At 44.4% G+C, this 14,014-nt stretch overlaps 1 protein-coding gene across 1 annotated transcript in view; it reads right to left on the bottom strand.

Moving 5' to 3' along the window:
• gmds (GDP-mannose 4,6-dehydratase) overlaps nucleotides 1-14,014 on the bottom strand; it is a 157,928-nt gene that overhangs the window by 94,780 nt on the left and 49,134 nt on the right. Inside the window, exons 5-6 of the mRNA XM_070960866.1 lie at nucleotides 9,192-9,384; nucleotides 7,857-7,961 (exon numbers count right to left, since the gene is read on the bottom strand). Of these exons, the coding sequence (XP_070816967.1) occupies nucleotides 7,857-7,961; nucleotides 9,192-9,384 (298 nt within the window). The remainder of the gene's footprint in view (nucleotides 1-7,856; nucleotides 7,962-9,191; nucleotides 9,385-14,014) is intronic.

The raw sequence follows: 14,014 nt of genomic DNA, 5'->3' as shown, positions 1-14,014 counted from the left end.
TGGAGAGAAACTTAATCGGCAAATATTTTAAAGGGGAACTCCGCAAATTTTACACATGAGCATCAGTTCACTAGTTATCTGGGACATGACTCTAACAGTGGTCCAAAGTGAATCTGAAGGAACTTTCGAAATGCCTGCGTGACAAATTGAGGGCACAACATTTAACAGCTGCATAGAAATGCAATAAAAAACTGCTGGAATGAGTCAAAAATTGATGGATTATCCTCTCAAATGTCAGTTTTTGCTGCCTTAAACATTGCAAAACTGCTATTTAAAGCCTTCTTTTTTGTTCTGTATTAGTCTGCAATTCCCTTTTTGCTCTACACAACTTTTGTTCCCTTTTGTTTTCCATGTGTTTCTCCATTTATTACTCACAGTAAATGAAATACTTTGAGGTTTTGTTGGTCTGACAACCACAATTTTAGAATGTCACCCTGGGCTCTGGAAACTAGTGATGGACAATTCCCAATATTGGTTTTTACATTTCTAGATTAAAATATTAATTAACATTTTCATTAGTTGCAGCTCTCCATTTTGTATATAAGGACCCAAAGGGTTGAAGCAATGTAACACAAGCTTAGATCGGTTACTACAGTAAACTGGGAAGCAGGGGTTTAATTTGATCCAACATCCAAGGGAAACTAAAGTTTGCGGGTTAAACACAGGTTGTCAAAACTCTGCAGAGCCGAGTTGGCTCTTAAAAAGGTGGCAGAGGGATACAGTGTAGCACAGTACACCCAATCAGTAATAAAGTCCATTATTTCCCCCTGAGCACACCTGTAGTCTCCTTGTAAAGCTCACACCTCTGTTTGGAGTGGCTCTGCTCCCTGGCTGCTCTAATTGGTGCGGTGTGGACCAGAGCATGGGCCTAATGGAGCGGCCTGCCTGGCTGTGGACAAAGCCTGCTCTGTTACTGGCCCGGGTGTTAATGTGTTTCCTTTACTGGCAGCGGCACCGCAGGACAGCCAGGAGGAGGGGTGGAGGCAGGCGAGGGGAGCCAGGGGGGCTAACAAGAGGTTTCGAGCCCAAACGGGGCAGCGGTGGCCGTTTAACCTTGCCCGCGGCCCGGCGGAAAGTCTAATAAAACCATGGGCCGTGAAAACTGAGCAGACAGCAAAAACCATGCCAGAAACGGACACTCAATCTCTTTCTCCCTCCCTCTCTCTCTCTCCTCTCTCCTCCCCTCTCTCTTTCATTCTCGCTTAAACGTTTCTTTTCTTTTTTCCATCATCCCTTTTCATTTTTTGGCCAGAGAAGCGACAGGAAGAACGTAACACACGGGCTTCGTTGGCACAGCTGGGCTGAAGTATGGAGAGAAAAAGGAGGAGGAGGGTGAGGGGAAACGTGCAGAGATGTCTCCCTTCCAGAGCCAGGCCATGTGGGCCCAGACAGGATGGGGACGGGAGCTGTCAGCTGGGGGCTCGAGTGTGGGGGAGTCCGGGAGGGGACTGTGGGTTTGAGGGGATTTTGGCTTACTGGTCTTGGTTTCTCAACACATTCTGTTGTTAGAACCATGCTGTTAAAGAAAGGTGACTTATGAAGTCTGTCTTCAAACTGTGTGACAGCCCAGACCTTACTCACCCACATCTCAAGATGTCTGACCAACGCTCATTTATATTACTGTGTATTTACAGGCGTTTTCTGATTGAGATTCAACCGCAGCGTGATATTCAGATCACACATTTATTTAAGTCATAATGTGTGGTCATGGCTCAGCCGAATGGCGCATTGTTTCTGGGAAAACTGAAAAGCAGAGTAAATTCAAATCCTGAATCATGTCATACATTTATCAATTCGAACTTTAATGTTACATTTGCACAGGTAGAACATCCACTTTCTTGCTAAGCCAAGTCTCTCTTCCAACTTTAGACCTGCCGTGTGTTTCTCATCACGTCAATCTGTTCCAAGGTGATTTGCGGGATGTTACGAAGTTCTCCCTTTTATTAATAAAAATATGGAATGACTTGGTAACCCAAACTGCTTTAATGAGTCAAATTCCAAAAATGGGATGGTGCATCATCTACTTTCCTTGAAAAAGTTGAACACAAAGACTCATTCCATGTATTTCCCAGATATTTCACAGTGGAGTCATTTCTGTTGTGAGCTTGTCTGAACTAGCCACGTTTCCAAGCTGGTAAAGAAAAAATTGCTAAGACTTAATTTTGATTGCCACAGTTGTAATAGAAACCCTTAGGTTACCTTGACATAGGGTTTACACACCTGTTTTGGAATTCAACCAGAACTGCAAATCCCATAATCCCACTCTGTCTTTGAGCAATGGCCTCTGGGAGTGAAAGGCTTTGTGGTAGATTTGACGTGAAAAATGCAACCCTTAATTTCTATGTCCACTCCCACACGTTTCAGGATTCAGGTCGACCCTGTTTACATCTAAACGAAGGCATCCTCATCTCATGCACTTCTTCTTTATCAACACTGAGTTATGGACAATATACCTGACTTGCAGGAATACTGAGCGATTCTGCAGGAGGAATCTTCCCCGAGTCGGGGGGTTGGCCAAATTCCACCCAGGCCAAAGACCTGTCAGTGTCTGCCATCACTGTTATTGCACAATTCACATTCTGACTGATCTCTGGAGCCTCGACGAAGGGAGAATATTTGCGTTACATCCAAGAGAGGTCATGCGCTCAGCTCCGCCAACACAGCGTCTATTCACACCTGACAGACTGCTGCCCTCATTCTGGGCTGACTCAACTGACAGGGAGGGGGCAAAGAGAAAGAATGTAATGCGAGGAGGGCTGGGACGGTGCTGGAGGGTTGCGAAGACGAGACAAAGACCAATAAAGTCACTGTTTTTAAATTGGGTGTGATGCAACAGAGTGGACGGACAGCACTGGGTGTGCAAAGGTGTGGGGAAAGAAAGGGAGGGTGTGGAGAAAGAGAGGAGTAGATGATACTTGTTTTTCTTGAGCTCCAACTCTGACAGCACCACCTCCACAAAGGGAATGAAAAAGTGTTTCACCCTAGTATCGAAAACAACAACGTAATTGTGTCTGGCAGCATCCCGTATTTCAACTAAATCAAATGTATCGTGTAATCATAATGCAACATTTCTGGGGTTGGACTGTCCTCCCGCAGGGCTCTTAGGAGACCTGGCAATGGGTGGGAAAGGCGACGGGGTGCCCTCAACTCATGGTGCAATTAGCGCTGCTCAAAGTGAGCACTTGTCAACAAGATTCTTGGTTGCCATGGTGGTCCGGGACAACAAACACAAATTTTAGGGTGGCAATGGATATGATTGAAGGTAGAAACCTCAACAACCACGTGACGTGTTTGAAGCCAAGGTAGGCTGAGGCGGAGGGAAGCACCTTTGTGGTTTACGTGACACAAGGTGGTGAAGGCGAGAAGGAAGGAGAGGACTCCATCATCGGCTCTCTTATGAGGCGTCAGACGGCGCTCTTCACCTGGCCATAGTTCAGCTGGTGTTTAGGCTGGTCTCACTCAGCCCTGTCTTATCAACACCTGACGAAACGAAAGACTGAAAAACAAAAAGTGCCCACTCCATGCCGAGGTGTGTCTTACAAGATACTGCCAAATCCCCTCAACACCCCCTGGCCGAGTCATTCCTATCTGAAGATTTCCTTTGAAAACAACCTCTCCAATAAATGGAAAACATATCTTCTTTCAAATCTATCATGCGATCTGACCTTTTGGGCTCAACCTCAACGAAAGCAGAAAGATGAAGCCGAGGCATGTAGAGGCTCAGTGGCTGTATGTGTGAGTATTTGAGGGGGCTGCATTGACTTTGGCAGTGCTATTCTAACTTCCCCAATGCTAACTGGTCTTCTCTCCTAACATAACAGTATATTATTCTATACTGCCAAGCGTGAACCACAGAGCTCTCAGGGTGGAGAGATGGATGGGACTTCCCCAAATAAACCAGGGGATTAGCCTACAACTGGAGCTGGTCAGTAGTAGCAACAGTGGATACACACACAAAACATATTACTGATTTACTGCAAAGCCTTAGATCAACAGACTGTTAATAACTAGAAATTAAACTTGAGTTTTGTCTTTAATTGTCGAAATTTCATTTTGGGGTACTTTGAGGTGCTGTATGTTTGTTGAATAAGATGACCAAATAAATACATGAGCGGGTTATTTGCACAGGTTTCACTGCTGATCACTCTTGCCAAGAGACTGTGGGGTACTGTACTGTCTCATATGTCACAGCAATATGGAGTCTATTTAGCAGACCTGCTAAAGCTAATCCCCCTCTTCAGAGTCAGTGTGAGGGCTGTTTGTTATGGCTAACAACTAAGCTAACCAGAAAGGAGCTAGCCGCGATGTGAACCGGCCGGCAGATGCGAGCTTCTGTTTGCTTTGCTTCACGCTGGATTTCCACCGGGATACCATTCCTGCCCGACTGTCCGATCCCGACCTTTTGCTACAGAACAATGCAGATCGGACGTTTATTGGTGGAGCGGTCAGGTGTTTACGAGAACTGTAAGAGAAACCAGAAGCACATTCCTGCTGGGATTAAATCACCCTGGGCGTTGTGAGAGACAGAGCTCCTTGTTCAATCTTACAAAGGGACAATAAGACTGAGGGGAAAATGGCGTTGCTTCACTCTTCCCTCTCCAGCCATTCCCAGCAGCCACTAGACCATCCTATGTGACACACCACAACACGCCACACTGCGCCATGGAGATGATTGGCCGCTGGCAGGCCACTGAAGCAGACACCATTAGAGCAAGACTCAGTGAGTTTGTTATTAAAGGGAAAAACTCCCTCATGAAGGCAAACATCTATTTGTTTCTCAAATACAGACACTCAGCAACTGGCACCGTTTGACAATGACATCATGGCTTTTCCTGTGTGGGAGCGGGGGGTAATGGTGATGTGTGAGGCACTGAAACTGCCATCATGGACATCCTCCCTCATTCGTGACTAAGTATCCAGAGGTACAAGTGGCATGTGAGGACAGAGCTCAAAAACACTGAGCAGAGATGTTCAGGGTGTGCCTGAGAGCAGAGGAGTGCTGAAAATTCCTCTGGTGACGTTTCACTGGCTTCTTTCTCATCGTTCATTCCTTGTGGCATTGTTTGGTGAAATCACTTAGGAAGCACGGGAGGGCACTGTTCCAAAATTGAAATTATATATTAAATTCTATAATTATTATTAGCGTTTTTATTATTTTAAATATTTTGGTGATTGTTGAACTAATTTACTAAAACTGGCTAACAAGAACATGATATGAAAAATAATGTTTAATGTAAAAGAAACTGATGTTGAAACATCTACATCTTTTTACTATAATAAAAACACGTTGTACTTTTTAACAAACAAAATGATGCGAAGTGTGTGTCACTTTATTTTCTCAGTTTGTGACTAAGAGACACGATCAAATGTTTTTTGAGCTGTTGATCTGGAGTCACTTTACCACAGTTCACCATGTCAGTCTCCTGTTGAACAATCCCACAATGCAGCAGAAAACTTTCAGACAGACAGTTTAGTATTCTTGGCAGTTTTAGTATGCTTTGTTTTGTACTTTTTCTGGTGTGGAGGTTAAATGCAGTGGTAATAGCATACTTAAGTATATTAGAATTAGTATACAATGTTTAACAGCTCCATTTAACATTTGATTTACGTCTATAAACTCAGTGCTGAATCAGTTTTCTCTCTCTACACTAACACGTATCAGTACAGTAGTTATGGACGTCACACTGTGTAATTTACAGTACAACCTTACACTTGAACGTAAGGTTGAATGAAAAAATGTGCCACGGGGGACTGTGCATCTCAAAGCGCCAACTCCTCCCCGCTAAGGCCCTCCTGTGGTTGACGGAGTGCATGGCCAAACGCCCCCTCAGCGCAGCAGCGGTAGGGTCACAACGAGCCCCGGGGGCCTGGGTAAACACTGGCCAATCCAGCCAACACAAGCGCCACACTGGGTTGTGCAAGGCAGCCGTGGGACATCTGGCCACATCACAGCGCAGCGTTCCTGCTTTATGAGCAACAACAGCCGTAACTCTGAGAATAGAAGTGGCAGGAGTAAACCCAATGGCCTGCCCGAGAAATGCTGACTGTGGAGAAAAGAGCAGTAAGACATGGAATGAGGCAAGACAGTGGAAGAAAAGGGAAAGGAGTGTGTGTGGCAAGAATGGAAAGATAGAAGCAGAGTCAGAGAGGCAGATGAGAAAGAGCTGACCAACGACCAAAAGGCTAAAGACACGTTATCAAGCGGGCAGCAAGCTTTGCCCATATAAGGTTGCGTGTACATGTGGAAACGGACACCAGCATCTCTGAATTCAGTTTCACAGCCACTCAATCAGCCCGTCCGTTTATCTACGGGGCTGAAACTATGATTATTTTATTTATTTAAACTTTCCAGAGCTCAGAGTCCAAGTTGAAATCATCAAAAGGGTTTTTTTTTTTGTCTGACCAGCTGTCCAAAACTCAAAGATATTCAATTTACAAAGTCAGCAAAACTTCAAATGTATGAGGCCGGAAACAGAACGTTTGGCATTGTTGCTTGATGAACGACCCAACCGGTTAACCAATTATCAGAATTGTTTTCGATTCATTTTCTGTCGAGTGACAAATTGTTTCAGCACTTCTTATCTCGATCCCTCCTTCAGTCATCCAGGTCGACTATGTCAACTCATTCTCCATGACAAAACCTCTATTCTTCACTAAAGATAGCGAAGTCGCTGCTACACCATCTTTAGTGAAGTGGCTGTAAACTACACCAGTTCCCACACCTATCTATCTGTAGTAACCCATTAGGGTTTACTGGCTGACCCCTGACCCCTGGTTGGGGTCGTGGCTGGGGCCTTCATTAGGGGATAAATCATAAACACCTGAGCGGCTGACCTGGGTGCAGCGCGGGGCTGCAGTCATGTGGTATTAATTTTGGGTCGCGGTGGCGTGTAAATCGGGTTAAACCAGCGCCTGCGACCCTCGGGGCTCAGAGCACATATTAAAAATGTGACCACAACCCACTCACTATGTGTCAGAATGTGTGTGAGTACGTGTCAAGTAGTTATGAGAAACCTTGCTCCACCAGTGCATGAATATGACTTTATATAGAGCATGTAATTGAATCCTTTTACACAATCCAACAATGGTTTACCTTCTGTTTTACTGCTTTATTGTGGGTTCAGCCTGTTGCTCAGGCTAAGTGATGTCAAGGTATTTTCACAATGTCATTTGAACTTTTTTTAAGAAAAACCTGCTGTATGATAATCATTCCTAATGGGCAGATGAGTTAATCAACAGGTCATCTGATAAAAAAAAAACAGAGTTTTAGGAGTTATTTATTTTTAATAAATAAATATAATAATTGCCAACAAATTCAAGCCTTTAAATAAAATCTAATGTCTATGCATTTATAACATTTGTGGATTACGTATTGTAATTATAAAGAAAATATATTATTTCTTTATTTAATTTTATTTGGTAGTTTATGTGTAAGTGGAATTTTAAAGTAAGGTGACTCGCTTCCAACTCCTTATTGGTGCCTTTTTGCTGTTCAGCATCAATAGTGTTTGTATTATTAATTTAGCTATGAAGATTTAGTGTGTGGTGGTGGTGGTGGGAGGTGTTCATAATATGAAAATGTCTTATGTCTTATATACCGTCTTGTTATGGCAACATGTTGGACACAAACATCAATAAATAAAAAAAACCTTTGTGATCAGTTTAATCAAACCACTGCTCGGCCTAATGCACTCTTTTAATAATGCTCCTAAAATACTGCATCCTCTTTTTCTTCTCTTCTCCTCTATTACTGTCAGATGCTGCAACAACCTCACTTCACATCAGGACAAAAAAAAAAAAAACACAACTTTGTGGTGACATGTAACAGCAGGATGCGTGTCGTGCTGTGAGCTCACCTCTCCTTGGGCTCTCGTGGTTAAAGAGGATCCCGTTGACAGCGAACATGTCGTAGGCCTCTCGAAAGTTCACCACGATCCAGTAGGCATAGAGCTTTGCAGCACCTGGGAGCGGAGGTGGAAACAAGGTGGCAGAAGCATGTCAAAACCAAACACTCACACAGAAAAGTGACAGAATATCACATCACATGAAACCCAACAGCCTTTTCAGACCCACAATCGTTCCTCTGTGGATGAGGCAGTGCACAAGCAGACTTTTCCCACTCACACGATGCTTTTATTCACTCAGACAACAAGTAAAACTTTTGATGCAGCTATGAACAAGTTTCCAATTTAAGTGACAGTTTAAGCGGAGAGAGAGACTGATCCTCTCGTCTCAAAGCTGCAGAAAGACCGCAAAAGACAGAGAATCTGTGGCGTAACTACACTACATGTCATAGCTGAACACAGCGGTACCGCAGATCATTTTTCACCATCGGGAACGTGAATCGCACACTCCTGCTGATTGACCGAAAGCAGGCTCGTAGAAAAAGCTCTCCCCCCTTTCCCTCTCACCATCTTCCTCCTCCTCCTCCTCCTCCCTTCCTCTGTGATGAGGGGAATACCAGAGTGAGCAAAGGGAGGTGCCCGTTGATTAAGCTGTAGGTCAGGATGTATACTGGAGGTTAAGGGAGGTCGCCATGGCAACCCCCGCCTGCTCCTCTCTCCGAGTCTAATTAATAGAGGAGCAGCCCTTCGCATGATGGTATGTGCCTCCCATGCAGTCTCAGATTGAGCGCTGACAGATGGGGAAAGTGTCAGTGAGGAGAGCATTTAGACAACAGAGAACATGAAACCTGATCGCTCACACACGTGTACAGCCTGCATGTGTGTGTAAGTGTGTGCGTGAGTGTGTGTTGAAAGTGAGTGCTGAGTGCTGTGGATATAAAGGTGTCTTTGTTGAAGCGAGAGCCACTCCAGTCTTCAGTCAGACGTTTGGCCTCGGGGTGTGTGGAGAGCTCAAACGCTGCCTGAGCACTGAAGCCCCCCCCTTCAGACAGACAGACAGACAGACAGACAGACAGACAGACAGACAGACAGACAGACAGACAGACAGACAGACAGACACACACACACACACACACACACACACACACACACACACACACACACACACACACACACACACACACACACAATGAAAACGTGCTGCAGAGGTATCGAGCAATCTGTATTCCCTTACATGGCCATATGCAATCATTGGACAAATGGTGCAGGGTAGAAAATGTTAGGTAATCGGTGTGTGTGTGTCTGTTTCCACATGAATCTACGGTACATTACGTATGTGTGTTTTACCGTAAGGTGAGCGAGGGTAGAAGGGCGTGGTTTCCTTCTGAGGGATCTCCTGAACCTTGCCGTACAGCTCACTAGTGGAGGCCTGGTAGAATTTCACAGTGTCGGTCAGACCACATGTCTTTATGGCGTCCAGGAGACGAAGCGTACCTACACCGTCCACGTTAGCGGTGTACTCGGCCAACTCGAAGGAGACCTAAGACAGAGGGAGAGAGAAAAGGAGATGGAGAATTTATAAAGGGATGGGAAAATAACCTCTGCATATTAATACAAATTCTGCAAGGAATTCATATTATTAAACGTAGATGAAGGAAAAGAGCTGAAAAGTTGAGACATGAGAACTGAACTTCTGTCTTTAGTACTTAAGCAATAAAAATGAGGACTTTTGACTTGTCTTAAGACTGCTCCAAAGCTCTAGTCTCAAGTTTTGACCTGGTGAAATCCCAGATAGCCTTGCACTGGCACACCGTTTAAATAGTTACTTATTAGGCCTGTGCACATAACGTACTTAGTTATGTAAAATAAGACAAAAACAGGCAACTTTGAAAAGTGAAATGTTTAAATGCTGTGTAATTTCAATGAGGAGGTTTTTGAAAATAGCTCTGCTATGGACATTGACAAAATTTCATATATTTTAAAAGCAACAAATCTCTGAACAATGAGGCAACAAAATGAGGCTGCATTTGCACTGGAAAGCTGACACTTATCAGGTCAGTCATTTAAATTTAGAGGTGCTAGAGCTGTCGTCAGGTATCAAGTCTTTCATTTATCTGAAGAGATACCTCGACTAAGGTCACAAGGTCACAGTCTGAGTTACATAATGTAAGATCCCAATTCACACACTCACACACTCCAACTCCCAGAATGCCCGTTTCTACTGCTGAGGGCCAAGACGGGAGGGAACTTAATGAACATTTGGGGGGAAATTAAGTTTAAATTAGAAATGGATGTGTGCGTGCATGACACTGTGTACTTGGACTGTGTGTTCTTGTGTGAGCGCCAGGTTGGCCTCAGGCTCCCAATCAGGCGTGACGGTTAAAAGCCGTGCTGGTTAGTGGTCACCACACCTGGAGCGAGCGGCATGAGCCACGTCTGTATGGAGGAAACGCGTTGGCCCTTTAGTGCTTCCTCACCAGCGCTGTACACACGGGCAGATAAAGACCCCTTATTGAAAGCTGGGACCAAAGAACACTGGGCCTCTATTCCACTCACAGTCCGTCCACACACACACACACACACACACACACACACACACACACACACACACACACACACACACACACACACACACACACACACACACACACACACACACACACACACACACACACACACACACACACACACACACACACACACACACACACACAGAGAGTGAGCAGGTTTGATCAGGTTCAATTACACTCCAGAGCTCAGTGTAATTACCTGTGACGCTCCACTCATGCTTTTACTCTGCTTTCTGGCTTTTACATCACTGACAACAAAACATTGTGATGTTTTCTACAGCAAAAACACCAGGTGGACACAGTAACGGCAATACGCGCGCAACAGAAGCCAATCAAATACCACAACAACCTGAATAAATGCCTCTCTGACAACGAGGCTCTGTGGAAACTGAATACGAGTGGCACAAAGGTTCACTATTATTCACTGAAGAGATGTTGTATGATGTCCATCAAGATGTTAGAGGGAAGTTCTGACTAACTGCAGACCAAACAGCCTCACAGTGTCAGAGCAACTCATTTGATTGCATCTTAAGTCACTGTGTTTCTTCATTGTCTTCAGTGTTTAAATAGTAGCTTTGAACGAAATGTAAACGGACAACAACTATGAACCCGTCATGTCGGGGTTGCTCAGGTCAGGACTGGTGCAGCCGGCGTTGGAGTGTACTGGAACCTGAAACAGACCTGCCTTCATGTTCAGTGAAGGGGAGGGGACAGTCACACATGCAGAAGACAGATTCCCCTAAAACACAGAAATAATGTCATCCCCGCTCTCTCAGGTCCACCTTCAGCGCTTCCTCCGTCACTGCAGTGCTCCTCCCCTCCTCCACCTCTTCCTTCCTCACATATTTCTCCTCCTGCTTTGTCACCGCTCACTCTCCCTGGACCTCATAAACCTTATTTTATACTACTACAGTGCCTCCCACCCCTCTCTGTCCTGCTGTCTGTGTGTCAGTCCCCCTCATTCCTCTTGCTTTTCCACCACCGATTTTGACGCACACACACGGACTCCAGGTATCAAAACCAGCTGAGAGGGGCAGAGTCCAGGACGCCTTGACAACTTAAATCAAACAAATTGCCTTAATGCCTCCATTCTCTGTCATTATGTAAGGCAGGGCCTGAGCGTTGAAGGTTTAAGGGCCAGACGTTTGTGTAGACCGCTCCGTGCATATATATGTGTGTGTGTATGTCTGGGGGGTGGCTGCTGGGCCCCTCGCTCGACCTGGCAGATATTGTTCTGTTCTGGGAAGTCAGCCAGGCTCTGTCAGCATTGGGGGTCCGCCGCCGACCCCAGAAAAAAAAGCGCTCTGTTTAAAGGGTTCTAAATGCACAGGATATATGTGCTGCATTTAGTGGTTTCATTTCTTTCCTGCTCACACAAGGCCTGTTGAAATGCATGCTTGAAACTGGGGAATGTGACTCTGCACATGTATGTGTGTGTGTGTGTGCTCACATATAACAGTGCTGGTGTGTGGCTTGACAGATGTATAAATATGAGCTACGTTTATCCAGCCGTGGCCTCGCTCTGCATACCTGCATGGCCTTCAGCACAGGGTAATATGAAGGCATTAAGTTGTATATACACAGTGGCAGAAGAATGTAGACTTCTATTGTGAACAAGTCAATTACTCAAGAGCAGAGACACAAAAACTGCTGAAGTCATTTGAACTGAGGGCATCCCCTAATATTCACATAGAAGAAGAGTCATTCTGTTCAGTATGACAGAGGGAGAACGCCTCCGTCATTATTCAGAGCAGCCCTACTCGTATGTGATTTGAATCAATTTGACTACTTTTAACTCGTGATTGATTGATTCATGAAGATTTTCGGGTCACTTCACAGTATCATCATTTATCATCGTTAGTTTGACAATAGATGATGGAAAGTTGTCATATTTTCAGTAAAAGACCCTTTTTTGGTTTGACAGTTCACAAAATGTATTGGCCAAATTGACACCCACTAATGTATGTAAGCACTTCCTCTGAGGCACGCTGGCATTTTTTAGAGTAGATATCATTTTTATGACGATGACCACATCATTACAGCACACCAATACATATTTGTGTGACTGTAAAAAAATGGTGGTTTAAAGTCTTTACCACAAAACAAATTTCCTTCGAACTTTCTGTTGCTATTCTGTTTCGTTTCTTTTTCTTCTTTCTGTTTTATTTCAATTTTGCACAGACTTTTAATAAGTCTTCATTTCTTATTTGATTCTGAATAATCTCTAACCACAACATAAATTACACATCATATTTAAACCACGACTTAAACAATGAATAACTACCTGAAAACTGGAAGCTTTTGATCTGTCCTCTCCACAGGAGGAGCTTGTCTATTACTCTAAATTGTGGTGAAGTTTGGTGTTGATGGGTATTAAAATCGACATGACTGAGGCATGATTTGCCTTATGTACCTATTTTTCCTTTTCATTTCCCTGCTGGGATCAGTGGAGGTAGTGAACACATTCCTTAATGCCCTGTAACATATCTTCATCTTATAATGTGTAATCTTCCTTCCTGGTCCTCTGCTGTTTGTTCAGAGGCATCTCAACACTAAAACACTGACGCAGCACACTGATGACCTCTGTGGTAACCAGTCATCGTACCTGAGATTCCTCAGAAACTACTGAAGAAGCTAGTGAAAGCTGCTGGACTGCCCCTCTATGAGCATCACGCTCTCGTTATTGTGGACTAGACTGTCAAACACTGAAACTCCGGCACATTCCTGCCGACCGCAAACACCCAAATAAAGAAGACGCCCTGGAGGTGGAAATGACTGCGAGGGGGGAAAAGAGGCAGGTATGAAAGACAAAAAAAAGACAGACAGAGAGAGAGAGGGAAAGTGTGTGCGTGTGTGAGAGAGCATGGGTGGGGGCGTGTGGAGAGAAACCACAGTCAATTACACCTTTACTCATCACATTACAGGCCAACTGAAATTAGAGCAGTCGTGTGTTAACAGGGTAAAGACAAACAGGCTGAATTCCCTCCAGGAGAGAAAGGTTTAAACCCGACCTGGCAACCAACACAGTGCCAGACAGATCAATTACTCCGCTTTCATCAGCTCAACTGCAGTGTCACTCATCTGCATTATGGAGCCAAGATATAGACCCCACTTTCCCTTGCAAACACGGGGCCTTAGTGCAGCGCTGCTCCTCTTAGTGCTCACAGAATGTGGTTTTTCTTTGGATCAGCAATCAGAGGGTGGGAATAATGGCTGGAGCAAAGCGCTTTTAAGTACGTAATTTGTGTAATAATAAACCTCTAATCCACAGCAATGAGAATGGAGAGTCTATAAAAGCTGCAGCTGTGCTAAAGACACAGCACATTAAAGGAGTAGTGTCAAGTGCAGTGTTTAGAGAAGGGACCTGTCGCCTCAGTCTGGCTACTGCAACACAAAACCCCGGTTTAAATGGATGTTAGTCATCAGATTCAACTCTAATCCAGACAAAATTATGTCAATGTTGCTGAAAACAGAGATAGATCTAAAAAAGTCTAAACTTGGAGAGATGAATGTGAAAAATGTAGCAGAGTTTTAATTAGTACTACTGTGCAGTGTGTTACCCATGTGAAAAAGGATATGCTTAAAATATATTTAAATTGA

The sequence above is a fragment of the Chaetodon trifascialis genome, chromosome 4 (genome assembly GCF_039877785.1).
Source record: "Chaetodon trifascialis isolate fChaTrf1 chromosome 4, fChaTrf1.hap1, whole genome shotgun sequence".
Lineage (NCBI taxonomy): Eukaryota > Metazoa > Chordata > Actinopteri > Chaetodontiformes > Chaetodontidae > Chaetodon > Chaetodon trifascialis.
The sequence above is the reverse complement of the archived record's forward strand: the minus strand, read 5'-3'. Positions and strand labels throughout refer to the sequence as shown.